The following is a 17,950-nucleotide window of genomic DNA, read 5'->3' as shown; positions in this document are numbered from 1 at the left end:
CAACAGCAAGGAACTTTTCAGCATCATCAAGGAGTTCGCCCAACCCACCAGCGAGTCTACCGACATCCCTCCCTCACAAGACCTCTGCGACAAACTCAGCATCTTTTTCCACCACAAAATCAAGGGCATCTACGACAACTTCGACGAAGACAACCAACACACTGAACCCTCACCAACCACCCCCGACACCCGGAAACCAGCGATTGATGACTGGACAGCCCTCACCACCGAAGACACACTGAAGACAATGAAGTCAATCCACTCAGGGGCCCCCACGGACCCCTGCCCCCACCACATCTTCAACAGAGCCGCCAACACCATCGCACCCATGCTCCGCCAAACCATCAACCGCTCCCTGGCGACCGCCTCATTCCCCGACGACTGGAAACACGCCGAGGTCAACCCCCTCCTAAAGAAACCCTCAGCGGACCCCACCGACCTCAAAAACTACAGACCCATCTCCCTGCTCCCGTTCCCAGCGAAAGTCATCGAGAAAGCCATCAACAGCCAACTCGCCACATTCATTGAAGAACACAACATCCTCGACTCCTCCCAATCCGGCTTCAGAAAAAACCACAGTACGGAAACCGCCCTCCTCGCCGCAACAGACGACATCCGCACCTTACTGGACAAAGGAGAAACAGTAGCCCTCATCCTCCTCGACCTATCAGCGGCGTTCGACACAGTCTCCCACCGCACCCTAATACGCAGACTCTACGATGCAGGAATCCAGGACAAGGCCCTCGACTGGATCTGCTCCTTCCTCTCCAGCAGGACGCAGCGGGTCAGACTCCCCCCTTTCCTCTCGGACCCCACACCTATCACCTGCGGAGTCCCCCAGGGCTCCTCCCTCAGCCCGACGCTCTTCAACGTCTACATGGCTCCACTTGCCCCCATCGTCAGAACCTACGGACTCAACATCGTGTCATATGCAGACGACACCCAGCTCATCCTCTCCCTATCCAACGAGCCCAACACCGCCAGACGCAACTTTCGAGAAGGCATGGAAGCCGTCGCCAAATGGATGAAAAACAGCTGCCTACAACTAAACACCAACAAAACAGAAGTACTCATCATGGGCCCAAACCCCGACGCCTGGAGTGACACCTGGTGGCCCACCGCCCTCGGAAACCCGCCAACCCCCACAGACCACGCACGCAACCTGGGAATCATCCTGGACTCCGAGCTCAAAATGGACCGCCAGATCAACTCTGTCTCATCTTCCTGCTTCCACACCCTCCGCCTCCTTCGTAAGACCTTCAAATGGATCCCCCTCGAACACCGAAAGACAGTCACTCACGCCCTGGTCACCAGCAGACTCGACTACGGCAACGCACTCTACGCCGGAATAAACAAAAACCTCATCCGCAAGCTACAGAACATCCAGAACGCCGCCGCAAGACTGGTCCTCAACCTGCCAAAACACTGCCACATCTCCCAGCACCTGCGCACACTCCACTGGCTCCCCGTCGAGGCGAGAATCACCTTTAAGATGCTCACCCACGCACACAAGGCCCTCCACGGCACCGGACCAGCATACCTGAACAGCCGACTCAAATTCCACGCACCCCAAAGGACCCTACGATCAGCCCAGCTTTCCTACGCTGTGGTCCCCCGCACCAGAAAGACCAGATCGGGAGGCCGCTCCTTCTCCTTCCTCGCGGCCAAAGCATGGAACGCCCTTCCGCTCCACCTCAGACAGACAACATCGCTCTCCATCTTCGCAAGAAACCTCAAAACCTGGCTCTTCGACAGACCCCCTCCTTGATGGAATGGAACCTGCACCCCTCCAACCCCCTCCCCACCCCTAGCGCCTTGAGACCCTTACGGGTGAGTAGTCGCGCTTTAACAAACTCCTGATTGATTGATTGATTGATTGTCTGATGTATTCATGGACTGCCGACGTAGTGTCTACCACACTTTGTAACTGTAGCATTGTGATACTGAAAAATGCCGGGCCACATGGTCAAGAGGTTGATATCTAATGAGATTGCCATGAGAGTTCTTCTGCACCCGCGCTTTTGCTGATTGCTGTGTGTTGAGACTGATGTATTCAAACTCAAGCTATGCACTGGACTGATGTATGCACGGACTGCCGATGCAATGTCTTCCACACTTTGTAATTGTAGTAATGTTGAACTGAAAAAAGCTAGGCCATTTGGTCAAGAGGTTGATAATTAATGAGACTGTTGTGATATTGCATCCGCCGCTCATGCTTATACTGATTCCTATGTGTTGGGACTGGTGTATTCAAACTCAAGCTATGCACTGAACTGCTGCATTTATGGACTGCCAATGTAATGTCTACCACACTACCTACTTGTAGAAATGTTATCCTGGAAAATGCTAATAAACAAAGTTTAAAAAAAAAGATAAAATACCCAGCTTACAGAGTATAGTTGGTTCTCTTGTGGATGAAGTGAGACCTTTAAAGCTTCCCCTTCGTGGACCCATCCCATCCTGGGGGAGTAGGCATGACACCTCTGCCCAGAATGGGCTTTGTTCCTGGACCCAGAAAGTGGAGGCCCTCTACCCTGGGCTCTAGAAACCTGTCTGGTGGTGACAAATGGCAGGTGGCCATTCAGAAACCACACCTCGGCTGGTTGTTTTTCGGGGGGCATCGCTAAGATACCCTCCGAGTGCTTTTTGCATCAAATCTCACATTAGCATCTGTGTGGGTTTAATGTGCTGAGTAGTTTGCTACCAAACATCCCAGGTTTCATTAAAGCCATTAAGGAGCTGTGGAGTTCGTAATGACCAACTCCCAGACCATATACTCTTTATAGCTTTACTGCACTTACAATGTCTAAGAATGGACTTAGACACTGCATGGTACAGTGCTCCTGCAACTGTACCTTCACCTGTGGTCTAGTACAGCCTGCTAGAGGGGGGATTTACCTAGGCCACAGGCAATGGGTTGCAGGCATGGCACAGTGGGATGTGTGCCAACTCTTCACTTTTCTTTGCACCAAAACATGCAGCCTGCAATGGCAGTGTGTGGGTGTTAAGGTGCAGGGTCTCTACGGGTGGCCCTTAGAGTCCTGATCACAGTGCCCTTTGGTACCCATGGTATCGTTTACAAGGGCTTACCTGTGGCCAGACAGAGATGTGCCAATTGTGGGTACAGTTTTTGGAAAGAACACAGGCCCTGTAACCTGATTGGCAGAGACCCAGGGCATATGAAGTCAAACTGCATCAAGTGTAAGGCAAAAAGTGTGGGGGTTACTGCAACATAACCCCACTTTCCTACAGCCATTGACCAGGCTTGTTGGCTCTGTACCTTAGAGATCTTTGGGCTACAAGAAGCTCTAGCTGCCAGCATTTCCTCCCTCCAAGATCAGTGTTCTTACCACATCCATGCACCGTGAGCCTTCATCTTTGGTGAGCTGCCCGAGGTCCTTTTGCGACCCCTGCGCCTTTAGCCTGTGGGTCCTCCTAAGGGTGCTTCAGTGCATTTCCCTGCTTGCTCAGGGCCTGCTGTGACTCTCCAGCTGTTGGTGAGTGCCTTGGACCGTGCTGGTCCCAACGTTGATCCTTTTGCGTCTTCCATGCCAGTTGCGGCTACCAAGGCTTGTTGGTGCTCCTGCCAGATACAGACCATCTATTCAACGACATTCGATGAGGGACAGCTCTTGCACGGCTCCTGGTGTTCCTCAGCATTGCCTGGTCCGCACAGCTGCAGCGACAAGGTCACTGTAGACTCTTCAGAACCTCCCAACATCTGTGGTCATTGTGTCTCCATGCCTCCTGGTCACTTCCGAATGGCGGACTTCTTCACAGTCTTCTCCAGAGGCATCTTCTTCGAAGTCTTCCATTGTCATCTATGGCAAGTTCTGATGTCACTTCACCCCTATACCCCGGCTTCCCTGGTGTAGGTAACCTGGTTACCGGGGCTTCCACAGGTGGGGCGGCTCTCCAACCTTCTGCCTTCCAAAGTGTTTCTTCGGGATCCTCTAGGAAGGGTCAATCTTTTTCTTCTCCATTGACTTCCATTGGGCATGCAGCTGTGTTTCCACTTTGCACACAGCCTCCCTGAGGTGACGGGGTACTTACCCTGAGTCGTTCCTTGTGTCCCCGGCTCCACTGAATCTTCTGGTTCAAGTCCCGTTCTCCTTTGCAATTCGCATTCAACTTTCTTAATATATGGTTTGGTCTGCCACTGGAGTCTAGTGTATATTTGTGCTACTTAACTGATTGTTTTAAAGTATTCTTGTGTATTGTGTTGATATCTCGAGGTAGGGAGGTATACGAATGTGACAGTGATATTATGTTGTAATAAGTAGACTTATTTTTGCTAAACACTGTGCTGTTTCTTTTCATCTAATCTACACTACAGATTAAACTGGTAGAACGAGCTGCTTAACGCTTCTTCAAGATAAGCCTGAAGGCTACTCTCCACAGCTACCACTTTTAGTGCTTTCTATGGTTATCAAAGACCACTAAAACCACCATAAGAGTTGTCTGGATAAGTGCAAGGTGCACCACTTCAATAAGTGTGCACCATTTACTAAGCCAGCCTCCTACATCTCCTCGGCTGCAAGAACCATCTTTGACATGGATACACGCATTGCTCCGCCACCTGAAATTTGAGGTACTTTGTTCAGCTGGCCTAACTGGGGCCCTGTAGCAGCCCTGCGCTTCATTGTGGTCTGTCTGAACTTCTAACTTTGTCTCGGTTCGGCACGTCCAGATATCTACAGTTGGTGCTTTGAACTTTTTGCGTTATTTTAGCCTAAAACTTTCAAATGTAATTTCTCTGGTTCTACTTATTGGATTATTGTTGTTGTGGTCTTGTTTTATATAGTAAATTAATCTCTATTATTTTAACTTGGTGTGGGATCCTTTTTGTGTGGTGGTATTCACTATTTTACTGTTTGAAGTGTTACACAAATACTTTATACGAAGTTAAGCCTCACTCCTCTGTGCCAAGGTACCAGGGTGTTGAGCATGGGTTAATTTGGGGTTTGCTTGTGTCTTAGTCTATCTGACATTTAGACGCAGATTCCTTACCTTTGAACTTCTCAGGCATCAGACTAGATCCAGAAGATTTCTCTTGAGCAGTATCCCAGCACACCGATAGGTGGCGTCGTTCAAACTCCGCATGACGCCGTAAGCCTCGTCTCCGTCATTGTGACGTCCGCATCATCTATATAGGCGCCACCTCGACGTGCTGATGTCAGTTATTTTTTTTCCATGCCAGCCAGCGCAGATTCATTGAAGAGAGCTACCCCGTCATTTTTTGGCAGACATTTTTTTACTTTTTGTCTACATTTTTTTTATTGGTGTGAAGTATGTAAAGTTATTCTGGCAGCCAGGCACTCCTCCACTTAGTCGATATATGCCTGCAGATGGCAAACAATTTGTAAATATTGCACAGAACGGTCTGTTGACCCTCTGTCTGCCTCCCTTTCTGACATCCTCCTTTTCATCCTATCTCTTTTCAGCAGGGCTCAGCTCTGGGCACGCTAAAGGGTTACTTTTTGGCCCTTTCTGCGTTTGCCAGTCCAACCGTCACTCCTCAAGATCCCCCATTGTAAAGAGATTTTTGAAGGGGTTTACATAACTGTTTCCCCCTCACCTTTTTTCATGCCTTAGTGGGCAGCCATTTTAGGGGAAACAACCTTTACAACTCAGTCATTACGTAGCACTACACTTACAACGCAGTCATTACATCGCGACATCCTTTCCAGTGCATGTCACTACAACGCAGGCATTACAACGCATGCCATTACAACGCATGACACTACATCGCATGTCATTATAACGCAGGCATTACAACGCATGGTACCCCTACACTATCCAACACTTACCCTACTGTTGTACCCCCTGGAGTTAGAATAGTAATTTTTACTCCTACGCTATCCAATACTTACCTTAAATGCAATGTAATGGTATGCGTTGTAATGGTATGCATTGTAAAGTAGTATGCGATGTAATGTAATGCGTTGTAAAGTTGGTTTTTAATATGCGATGTAGCGTCATGAGATGTAATGGAACAGCCTCCTGAAGGCCTCAGAACTCATTCTACCAGAGCTAAGGCAGCCACCAAAGCTCTCCAGCGTGGTGTCCCGGTCTTTGAAATCTGCCAGGCGGCTACTTGGGCATCCCTGCACACGTTTGCAAGCACTATTGCCTGGACAATCAGGTCCGTAGGGAAGGCCCCTTTGGACGTTTGGTCCTACAGGACTTTCTGGTTTAAACTTTTTCACTGTCCCTCCTCCCGTTATGGCATTGCTTGGGTATCTGTTCCTGACTTGAATCTACTAGGTAGAAAAATATATGATATCCCAACTGGTATTATTTAAAGGCAGTTAGCAAGGATATGCGTACAACATTATCCCAAAGGAGGCAAGGAGACTCTATATGATTTTGACATGTGCTCAAGGCATCATTTATACAAATGTTCAAGGGAAAAGGTAAAATAAAAGGAATAATTTGCAGTTATTGCAGCACTGCAGTATACAATTAACAGAAATGGAGAACAACCCTAATTGTACGTGGTGCTCTAGGTGTATCAGTGAAAACCAAGGTAGCTACGCATGTGACAATGTGAAACAGCGTGGGTGGCGCAAGGTGACTGGTGCATAAATATACAGTGAAACATTTGGTACACGGCGGTTCCAAGTGGCTTTAAAAGTTCATATTTAGTATGTTCAATGTCGTGAGCCGCTTCGTGTGTTGCGCCTGTATTTGCGTTGTTTGGTCGATGGTGTTTTGATCCAATTAAATCAGGATCTTCATCAGGACTGGGTCGAGGGCAGTGCTGAGGAAGGGGCTGAACGGTCGACTCAATGGTCGATAGGCATCAGGCATATATCAGAAATTACTCTCGATCGGTAATTGTGCTTTGGGACTCGCTTATGAGAGGTGGGCGGGATCCGAAAAGGCTTCCTTGTCAGGACAAGCAGGGGTTGGTACTGTCTCGGGGGGTCCGGAAGGGCGAAGAATTCCTTCAATCCGATCCGATTAGTGGTCGGCGTGTTGAGAGTAAATCTCGATGAGAGAGACAACCTCGATGTGTGTCCGTAGGGATCTGAGTAACCAAGGAGACAACATTGAATCTACCAGGGGCGTGCTGCTGCTGGGGCACAGGGGAAGGCTTTACTCCCTGGGCCATGCACAGCGCCTGGATGCCTGGATGCCTGGATACCCAGAGTTCCTGCTTGGATCCTAATAGGAGGAAGCTTGCTGCTGGTGGGGCCCAGGAGGGACCGCCATGGGGCTGTCTCCTTGCTGGAGCGCCCTGTGTGCTGGCCCCTGGGCCCTACATTGCCCTCCCTGATGCCCTAGGACTATTTTGTCCTTTGGGGGCTGGGTGCCAGTCCCTTTAGGGCCTGGGGCGCTTTATCGCCATTTTGCCCGCTTATTTGGCTATTTTTATATAACCTTGTGAGGAGTTCCTTTTGTGGGGGGCCTTGGATGTTGTTGCTGGTGGGTGCGTGCGCAAATACTTAACTTACGAATCGTACAAATCCGTCCGAATTGCGTAGTACGATCCGCAGTAAAAGAAATACGTCCGAATCATTGCGAACGGTACGAAAAGCAAGGGAAAATCCGTACGATACGGACCCTGAAAGTAAACCGTATGAATCGTAAACGTGCCGTACGACCCGACAAGTACAATCCGGACCGGGGAATGAGTACGCAATTCGTACGGTAAACGCCGCGTATGAGCAATTCGAACGGAGAGCCACACAATCACATAGGGTATGGTTCGTACACCCCATGATCTTAGGGGGTACGGTTCCTACACCTACGATCATGGGGTACGTTTCATACACCCCATGATAATAGGGGTACGGTTTGTACACCCCATGATCGTAGGGGTACGGTTCGTACACTCCATGAACGTAGGGGTATGATTCGTACACCTACGATCATGGGGTACGGTTCGTACACCCCATGATCGTAGGGGTACGGTTCGTGCACCCCATGATAGTAGGGGTACAATTCGTACACCCCATGATCGTAGGGGTACGATTCGTACCCCTAAGATCATGGGGTGTACGAACCGTACCTCTATGATCATGGGGTGTACAAACCGTACCGGGGGTCTGTTTTGCATGCACTTCGAGTCGAATTTTGCTTTTCGGGATATTTTGAGCTCTCGTAGAAAAAGAGTCGTACGGAGTATTGACTGGACGAATCGTACTTGCTGGGTCGGAAAATGATGCTTCGATCCGTACGGACATCGCGTACTGTGCGTTCCGAATGCGATTCGTACGGATTATTGAGTCGTACAGGCTTTGGTACGATTCGGATGGAGAACTGCTTTGGGTACGCATCGTACTAATTCGTACGTACGGGGACGTTCGAGGATACGATTCGTACGGGAAAAATGCTCCGTACGGCTATTCGTACGGGATTTTACCGAATCGGAATCGGACCCAAAATGTGCTTCATTTACTTAAATCTGGTTTTGTTTTACTAAAAATAAGTTGTCATTTAAAAAGATTTAAAAAATCACCTGTTTCCCCACGAGCGTGTAATATATGGTCTGCAAGACCAGTAGGAGGTGTTCCAGCATGCATGGGCTCCTTTCCTTCGAGACTCCTAAATGTTCAGTACCCCCGCACCCCCTCCTATTTTGCCCTTCCTTCTGCCCCCTCCTCTTCCATCCCATTCTCTTCCCCCCTTTTCACCTCTCCTGTCCCTTCTCCCCCTCTTTCTCTCACTACGCATGCGCCTTTCCCATTCCCCCTTCTTTCCCTTCTCCCTTCCCTTCCCTTCCACCCCTCCCCCATCCTCCTTTTACTCCCCTTCCCCTTATGCCCCCTTTTTTTCTTTTACTTTTTTCGGGCAAGGAGACGTTAACCTTACTCATCCATGACCATCCAGCATCCTCAATTGCCACCTCTCTTACTTATCCAATATTCTGTAGGTCCAACTCTGCCCCCTCCTCCAAGATCTATTCTGCTTAACTCACCCCGTGACTATGAACGATGAAGGGTGCGGGTTGTTATACACAGAGTGCACAGTACCCTTTCCTCTTACCAGTTGCTCCCCTTCCGCTGTGTGACCCCTTCTCCCTCCCTCCCTCCCTCCCTTTTGTTCTGTGCAGCTTTCCTCCTTAATAGCACAATTATACCTGTATTGTCAATAGACTTCTAGGAGTTTGTCACTTTATGCATTACCTATATGGATATGTTCACCTTCCATTTTCAATAAAGAATTTCAAAAGAAAACAAAAAAATCACCTGTTTCAAACTATATTCGCCACACTACTCGCCGCACGACACAGGGAAACCAATTAGAGCTTAGCTGGGGGAACCAATCCGCTACTTGCCTTCCAGATGCGGTAGAGCTATGTGCTCCCAGAAATTTTAAATGTCCATTCAGCCACGAACATGGAGTACACACGTGCCAATGGTAAGCCCGTCTGCACCTGTCTGCGTCGAGACCAGGGGCCAGTCACTATGCCCAAATTCATAACTATTCCCCAAAAGACATTCAAAATCTTCACTCCACTAGTTATGACTTAGACACAATGGTCCTACAAAAATTACATGAATTAGGCATCCTCAATACCACTACCACCTCGCATATTGCTGGAGGAATGGTAGACCCCCCATCTAACATGAAACCCTGCTCCACGTACCTCATCCGTAATACTAACCCTGATGAAGTAACAATCTATTATCTAAATACATGCTCCATGGTGAAACACCATACAAAAATCTTCAGTTTATTTCAGTCCAAATTCTCAGACATTCTGCTACTAACATAAACTTGCCTCCCAGAGAAATCCTTTGACGCAGCACCTGACAACTATTACATCCTTCAAGCTAACCGACCTCCCGGTAAAGCAGGAGGTGGTATAGCCGCAGTAATTAAGAAACACCTGGAATTTTTCAACCGAACCTCTTAAAATATTCCTGCAGTATAAAACGTGATAATCAAACTGGAATCTCACTCTTCCCAACTTATCTGTTCCCTTACCTACCAACCCCGGAATAAATTGCAGCACTTTCGTTAGAGTTTTTTTTAATCCATTTTCTGCTTTCTTGTCGACAATGCCAAAATCCTATCCTCAGGTTTCTCTGATTATCTCAGGAAATTCAATCTTGAGCAACATGTGCTGACCCCCACTCACCTCAAATGGTCACACTTTTGATCTAGTCTAGTCCATGCACTAATCACTGTCCAGCCTCACAATATCCCCATGTGCTTGGTCTGACCATCATCTAAATAAATTCTCACTGACAGGTCTATTTCTCCATAAACCAACCTCCCAGGATCTGGTCAAGAGTCGACTTAAACTCCTTTTACAACTCATTAATATTTTTCACACCTGATCAAGACAATGACACCGGCTAACGCGGAAAGATTATATGCGACTGGCTCTCAAAGGCCAGTGACTCTCATGCACCGCTATGTAGAAAAAACAATCCAGACGCCATGACGCCTTCAAATGGTTTGCAGAGGAACTACAACGTGAAAAATTAGATCTACGTAGTCATGAATGCAAATGGAGGAAAAACTATAATACAGAGGCTAAGACAGTCTATCTACAACACCTTAAACAATATAAAGTGCACATTCAGCAGGCTAAATCTACTTTCTTTACAGATAGAATTCTCTCATTCTCGAACAAATCAAAAGAGATATTTGGAATAATTTCAACCCTGACAGAGTGACATTACCCATCACGCCTTCTCAGACTCTTTGTTATGCACTTAATATCTCCTTCATAGATAAAATCAAGACCAATAAAGCAAACATCCCCACTAGGTCTCTATCTAACCGGAATATTTTGGATGCTATGATCCCTGTTACTCTATCCTCATTCCCAGAAATCAGTAAGGATTACCTTAACCCCTTGGACGCTCATGACAAGCTCAGTTCGTCATGAAGTACACCTCTTGTACGCTGATGACGAGCTGAGCTCGTCATGAACCGTGGGGTTTTAAAATCTTTAGCGCACCGCGGGAAAATGAGCCGCACGGATGCGGTTAAGGACCTACCAATAAAAGTAAAATCAGGCTCTCTGAAAGACCCTTGCGCCACTAAAGCTTTAAAAACAGCTCTCTCTGTTATTCCAGATCCGGACTTGTCCCTTCTCAACCTTTCCCTGAATTCTGGAAAAGTACTCAGTGCATTTAAGGTAGCAATAGTGGTACCTCTCGAGAAAAAATATGGCGAAGACCCTCTCACCTTGAAAAACTACAGCCCAAGTTCCCTCTTACCTTACTTCGCAAAAGTACTAGAGGCACATCTAGCACACAACCTTTGAACCTTCATAGAGGAGTCTGGATTTCTGGACCCTTGCCAAGCTGGCAACTGCCCGCCCTATTCCACTGAAGCAGTCATCCTCTCTGTGATGGAGGATATGCAAGTGGAAGGCAACAACGGTGACACCCAAGCTCTGGTGTTCCTCGATATATCTGCGTCCTTTGCCACAGTTGATCCCAAACTCCTGGCACACTGTGTCAGGGCTGCGGGCCTGGCACTCGACTGGATTACCTCTTTTTCAGGAGAGCGATTCCAGTCCTTTCGTCTAGTTCCGTTCACCTCTTCTCAGGCCCATCTAGATTGCAGAGTCCCCCAAGGGTCCTCCCTATCCCCCCACCACTTCAACGTATACATCAGCCTGAAAAAAAGGAACTGTAAGATTTATAATTATGCAGACAGCATGCAGTTACTTTTCAAACTAGATAATTCTCCTGAATATAAAGAGCATGTTCAATCCACAATGCTGTTCATCTGTGATTAGATGAACAGGAACCATTTGAAATTAAACGCAGAAAAAACTGAAATCATCATCACTAAAAATAATCGTGAATACTGGACGGACTCATTCTGGCCTCCCGAGCTGTGAGATCCCCCTATCCCAAACAAAGCTGTAAAAAATTATCCGATCTCTCCATGAAGCCAAAATCGGCACAGTAATCTCTTCTTCCTTCGTGATGCTCGGAAGAGTAAAAAAAAAAAAAATCACAAGATTTCTCACCTTTGAGGCCGTCATTGCCCTTCTCCTCTCACGGATTGATAATGCCAACTCTCTTTATGTTGACTTACCTAAAGACCTCGTTAAAAAGACCCCAAATTATCCCGAACCAGGCAGCTCGCCTAATGTACAAATAGCCCAACTGTTGCCACATCACCCCCTCCAATTACTGCCTATAGAACGAAGAACAATCTTCAAAGTCTGCTGCATCCTTTTGAAATCATTTCACAGTAAACGCCCCTCTTCCTCAATTCCTGAGTCCTAAAGTACACCCCTAAATGCCCACTCCGTTCTGCCTACTTGAACTTCTTATCAGTTTCTACTTTTAAGAAGAAGAGATTGGGTGGCACCAGATTTTTAGTTGTGTCCCCAAACTCTGGAATTCCTTTCCCCTTGAGAAAAGATCGGCATCTTGCTACCCAGAATTTAGGAAATCATTAAACACCTGGTTATTTAGACAAGCATATGATTAATACACTGCATATTTTGTATCTCACCTCCGTGTTCCCAATATAGCGGCACGAAACTGTTTGGTGTAAAACTCAGTAACATAACATGTGAAGAGAGCACAAAATATATTAAGATAATTTGATTATTTGTAAACTATGGCCCCTTGGACCAAACGTAGCCTTAATGAAATTATCCATCTCTAGGTGAATATTTTCTTGTATCTTACTGTGCTACCAGTTTGGAAACACAATTGTACTTGGCCATGCTTGGTAGACCTAAGGTGCACTCCAATAGAGGTAGCGCTGCTACAGCAGCTATGTTGAGAATCCTACATATATATTGGGAATATGTGCAACGATTACTTGTGGTCTGTCCACACAAGACACTATTTTCTTGTTTTGTATTCCAGGGCAGAGATAGGACAGGTTTCTTCGAGGAATCGTTTTGGGTAACAATATTGTAAGTTTTGAAGATGTTAATTTTACATATTACCAATAGTTTTGTACCTGCATTGCTGATGTTCTTATTTTCTTCACAGTTATACACAATTTCGCATTATTCTTGGAGATTTTTCCTTTGCATCAATTGAACATGCCAACCGAATCCTTGGACCTATTTATTTTATATCATACGTATTCTTTGTCTTCTTTGTCTTACTGGTAAGTATGCTTTACTGTGCAAATATTGCAGTAATCATTTAATGGTGGAAATTGTGAATATGTGTCTATGAATCATTGAAAAAAGTTAATAGTTTGATTGTATTTGCTTTCATCAAAGAAATATGAGTTGGTAGCAGTGATACCCGAGTGACTGAAAAACGAGGTTGCAAACTATCTCATTCTAGTAGCATTAACTTCCTCACCATCAGGTGTTCACCCCCTGAGCTACTTCCAATTGGATTGTCTGCTGCCAAAATGGCAAATCTGAAAGCATTTACCGACTTGTAAGCCAATGCTTCTGATGCCAACTTGGATAGGAAATTGAGAACATGCACAACGTCGAACCTCACAGAATCCATACCCATTTACTTTCACCAACCCAGTCACCTTGACAAAGCCGATCTGTATCTCTTGAAAGTGTAGGTGCCCAGGCTTTTGAAAAGAGGAACTTAACGTGTTCCAAAAGGCGTGGGACTTTCAATGTTGCCTGCAATCTGCCATGCCATCAGTCTCTGGAGGCCCTCGAGCACCAACCCTTGGGGATTACCCCAGGGATCCTTCAGGAGACTGTGAAACAGGGGTAGATGGATTTGAGAATCCCAGGAAAGTTCTATCAGAACTAGATACCAAGATTGAGATCTCCTAAAAGGTGACACTATTAGCATGTCTGCTTTTTGCCTCCTCAGTTGTTCGGATATCCTTGGTATCGAGAACGGTGGGACCGCGTAGCCCTTCCCCCTTCTCCAGTCTTGAAGAAATGCATCCATCACGCTGCCAGAGGGTCTTATCTCCAGCTGAAGACTCTGTCCAACTGGCAGTCTAGTATGAAAGCAAACCGGTCCACTGAGAAGGGGCCTCATATGCAGGACAGAGTTTGAAATGTCTGTGGATTCAGCTTCCACATGCTGGCGTCACTCACGTCTCTAGAGAGACAGTCCACCACCTCGTTCCACGATCCTGGGAGTTATTCTGCCATTAGCAAAATTTTGTTGTAGAAGCAAGATTTCCAGAGATTCCTGGCTGGGTCCAAGAGAGGCTTGTATTGAGATGATTGACGTATCAAACGTCTTGGATGTTGTCCATCTTCAGACGTAAACAACATTGAACTTTGTCCTTGATTTCAGAGTGGATAGCAAAGGAGCCCGCTTGCAGATCCAGGCAGTTTATATATAGCCTCTGTTCTTGAGCTGACCAAATGCTGCCTGTGGATAACTCTCCACAACTCAGCGGCCCAGCCTGCCCTGCTGGCGTCGATAATCATCTCTGATTTGAATCCGAATATGGCTCCCCATTCCAGGTTTCCATGCGAGCCAGCCACCATCCCACCTCCTCCTTGGCTTCCACCGGAATATGTGGGGCCCTTCTGTAGGTGGGATGCCTTTAGACATTGCAACATCTAGTCATGCAGCAACCCCCAGGAATATAGCCAGTATGGACGAGGAGAGGAGTCCCGCAATTCTTGACAGTTATCGATGTATAGTTCTCTCCTTCTTGAGAATACTTTGCAGTGTCTGCTTGACTTTTTCCCCCTTCCTGGAAGGAAGACTCAAGGTAGCAGCCACAAAAGTGAGGCCTTATGGCCTACTATTCTCTAAATGTCTATAGGACATTACTTATTTATGTACCGGGGACTCCCATCTCGACGACGGGGAATGATTCAGGCCTGTGAATCTATGAAAGACACCAATACAGGATAACTGCAGTTACAGGTAAGTAACGCATTTCTTCACTGGCATCTAGGTGTCAGGCTCCAGACAGCTCCCAACCATGAAGAGATGCCAATTAAAGGAGCGGTGATGGCCCTTTAAGTAAGGCCTTTCTAATGGGCCATGCTGGACATGAAAATAAGAAACCTCCCTCACCCACTGCATATTGCTCCTCTGAATGTTGTTATGTTACGTAGATTTATAAAGCCCAACATCTACCCGAGGGTGTCTTGGTGCTAATAGAAGGCAAAGTAACCGAATATGCTGAGAGATAACAGGTTAAAAAGCCATGTCTTGAGGCATTTTATAAAAGCCAGCAAAGAGGATGCAGATCTAATGATAGAGTTAGGGTGTTCCAGAGCTTGGACGCTCCTACTTGGAAGCCACTACCTCCCTATCTAGCTTTCTTAAACCTGGATGGAGTAACTGAGTATGAGCCCCAAGATCTGAGGATCCTCTTAGGAATATATCATGAAATTGAGTTTCTCACAAATTCAGGACTAATGCCATGAATTGAAAGCAGATAACCTGCTAGCACTGCTCAATGTCTTCCAGCATTAGCAAATTTTACCAGAACAATTTAAGAATATTTCAGTGGGGCCAGCCCGGATCCCAGGTCCACCTCAATAACAGCTGCCGGATTCGCGATCCAGCTGTATCCCCCCTCTTTTCCTGCACTGTACCCATCTCAGTGGTACTCGTTTTATCAACCTCAGTACTATGAAAGGCTGAGTGTACTAGTCAGATATTAAATCGGTGACCATGAGGTTAAACACAGATCCCTGCAATGGATGCATTAGCCCTATTCATCACCAAACCATGCTACTCATCATAAGATTCTGCTCATGCTGCAATGATGTTATTTGAGGAAAGACTTCTCTGAGCATTAAAGTGTAGTTGATAGCTGACACAGGTCAAACCAAGAAAGAGCAGAAGCCTGTCTGCACACACTGCCTGAAGCCTTGAGATAGACTTACCTGGCCCACCCATTGCCACAGTGACCTGCTGAAGGCTGGAGGCCACACCTGCCTACTACCCATTTGTTGCTGAGCTGACACCTCCCCAAGCTATTCCTCCTTGGAACCATTACAAAGCACTACCTGCCCAGCCCCTGAGTTGCCATCTTCACCAGATAAGCAGGACTGGAAACAGAGAAGAAATCTGTCAACCTTTTCTCAAATATGGCCAATGATGATTTTCACTAACAAGTCCCTCTTCCTGCTAGAAAAAAGGTAAGGCTGTTTGAAAGAGTTTGGAAGTTATATATATTAATGGCTGATTTTAAAACTCTTACTTACAAACATTGAGCTTGTATTATGGAGAGGACGCCAGATAATCTCCCCTACTTCCAATTTTAAATCGCTGTTGCCTGTGAGCGCCTCTGACAGCCATTTACTGACTGAGGCTACAGCGAGGTTAGGCATATTAACTAAGAAATGTTTTGTGAAAGATTGCCCTCCATGAATGAGGGCCTCTTTTTGGGGGTAGCCGGCTGATTTTTGGTCCCAACTGACCCTGATCATGGCGTATGAGACCACACGGTGTATAGAGGCGTTGACGGCCTCACAAACCTCATCATCAAAAGGGAATTATTATGCTTCTGCCTCTCCAGAAGGGGACACCTGTGAGGTTTGCATTTTTGCAATATATGAAACTTGGAGACCAGTATAATGAGGACGCAAGTCGGGGGTACACGCAAGTACACGGTGTGCACCCACTATTTTCTCAGGGTGGACGCTGTCCCCCTTGCCAAGAACTTGGGCCCCACAGAAATATGCTGAACTGTTCCCGGAGTAATTGTCAAACAACGGGATACGTTCAGCAGCGCCTGTACATTGTCTGCTTTTCATTCCCAGCAGCAACGTGCAGGCAGCGAGGGAGCTTTTTTCACTTCCAGCTGGGCAAAGTTAAGGGGCCTTCAGGCCTCCTTTTGATTGAATATCCTGACTGGAGGTGGTCTGGAACCTCGCACTTTATGTAAATGCCACGGAGTGACACAGCTTGCTATCTCTTCACATGTACTTAAGAGAGGCGTGCTTTTGCCTTTGGTCAGTCCTTGTATTTAAAAGATGCATGCACTGTAAGAATGTCAGGTGTGTCGGACTGTCCCAGTATTTAAACAAATGACAATTTAAATACCACAATGTTATTTCCTTTATAGCGCTGCACAACGCAATGCAGGGTGTCAGAGCTCTTTATGTAACATACACATTATATACGACAATAAATCATGTACATGTGTAAATCAATGTACAAGATGAGTTAGATGAGAGAGGGTTACACGGTGTCAAGTTGCATGTCCTCCATAGCTCACTATGCTATATTACAAGGATTAAACAGTGGTGAATAAAAGGATCTCTGTGATAAAAGAAGTAATCCACTTTACTATCTAGAGAAATTAAAAATACTTCATCTGCATGTTACATGATGTGCCTTGCAGGAGACATATTAACCCGTCATGCTACTTTGATTCAAATCTGTGACTTCATAAAACACAGATCTCTGCAACAAACGCATTAACCTCCAGAGTTATATCACTATTATTTTTATTCCCGGAGTTTTACTGGGCACCTCCGCAGCACATCCCTTAACCCATTAAATATTTTAAAATGCAGACTTTGCAACCAATTTAGAAAAACAGATCTTCTGCCATGCTTCTCCTTGTTGACAAATTTCTTAGTGACAGGTTTAAAAAATATATATATATTAGTTGAGGCCCAGATTTTGCGACGGGATTGCGCTGCTTGTTTGAAACAACCCAACGCCAAATAATTTGTTTGTGCTTAAATGTACTCATGATATACCTGATAAATATGTTTGAGGTCTTGGGGGGTGGAGCTTGCCTGGTTGGAAGATGGCCGCGATGCCCTAGTGCTCCGCTCATCACCTCCATTATCCGTTAAAGATCCAACCATTATTCCGCCGTGATCGCAGCACCGATACCGGCATAAGCTGCTCGAGTGCCTGCGATTCCGGAGGGTGTAGCTAGCTTGCTGTCAGTCCTGTTATTATCGCGCACTGCGGAGGTTCGGCGACCGCGGCGCGGTGCGGCCTCTGATCCCCGGCCTGGAGTTTGGTACCGGCTGGCCCTCCTGAGACCCGGGCCCGTCCTGCTGGTGCGGCACTGAGCGCCCCGCGCCTGCCCTGCGCCCGCCGCTCCGGCTTCTGCTACGAGAACTGGGAGATGC

At 46.7% G+C, this 17,950-nt stretch overlaps 1 protein-coding gene across 12 annotated transcripts in view; it reads left to right on the top strand.

The window, feature by feature from the left end:
• Window positions 1-17,950, top strand: part of PKD2L2 (polycystin 2 like 2, transient receptor potential cation channel) — a 2,146,539-nt gene that overhangs the window by 1,269,159 nt on the left and 859,430 nt on the right. For all 12 annotated transcript variants that reach the window (XR_013598682.1, XM_078653282.1, XM_078653287.1 and 9 more), the window contains one exon: window positions 12,936-13,056. Coding sequence is in view for 11 of the 12 variants with exons in the window: in XM_078653282.1 (XP_078509408.1) it covers window positions 12,936-13,056 (121 nt within the window). In the remaining variant the exon portion in view is untranslated. The remainder of the gene's footprint in view (window positions 1-12,935; window positions 13,057-17,950) is intronic.

Source organism: Lissotriton helveticus, chromosome 7, assembly GCF_964261635.1.
Source record: "Lissotriton helveticus chromosome 7, aLisHel1.1, whole genome shotgun sequence".
Taxonomy (NCBI): Eukaryota; Metazoa; Chordata; class Amphibia; order Caudata; family Salamandridae; genus Lissotriton; species Lissotriton helveticus.
Note: the sequence above shows the minus strand (reverse complement) of the source record. Positions and strands in the feature narration are given on the sequence as shown.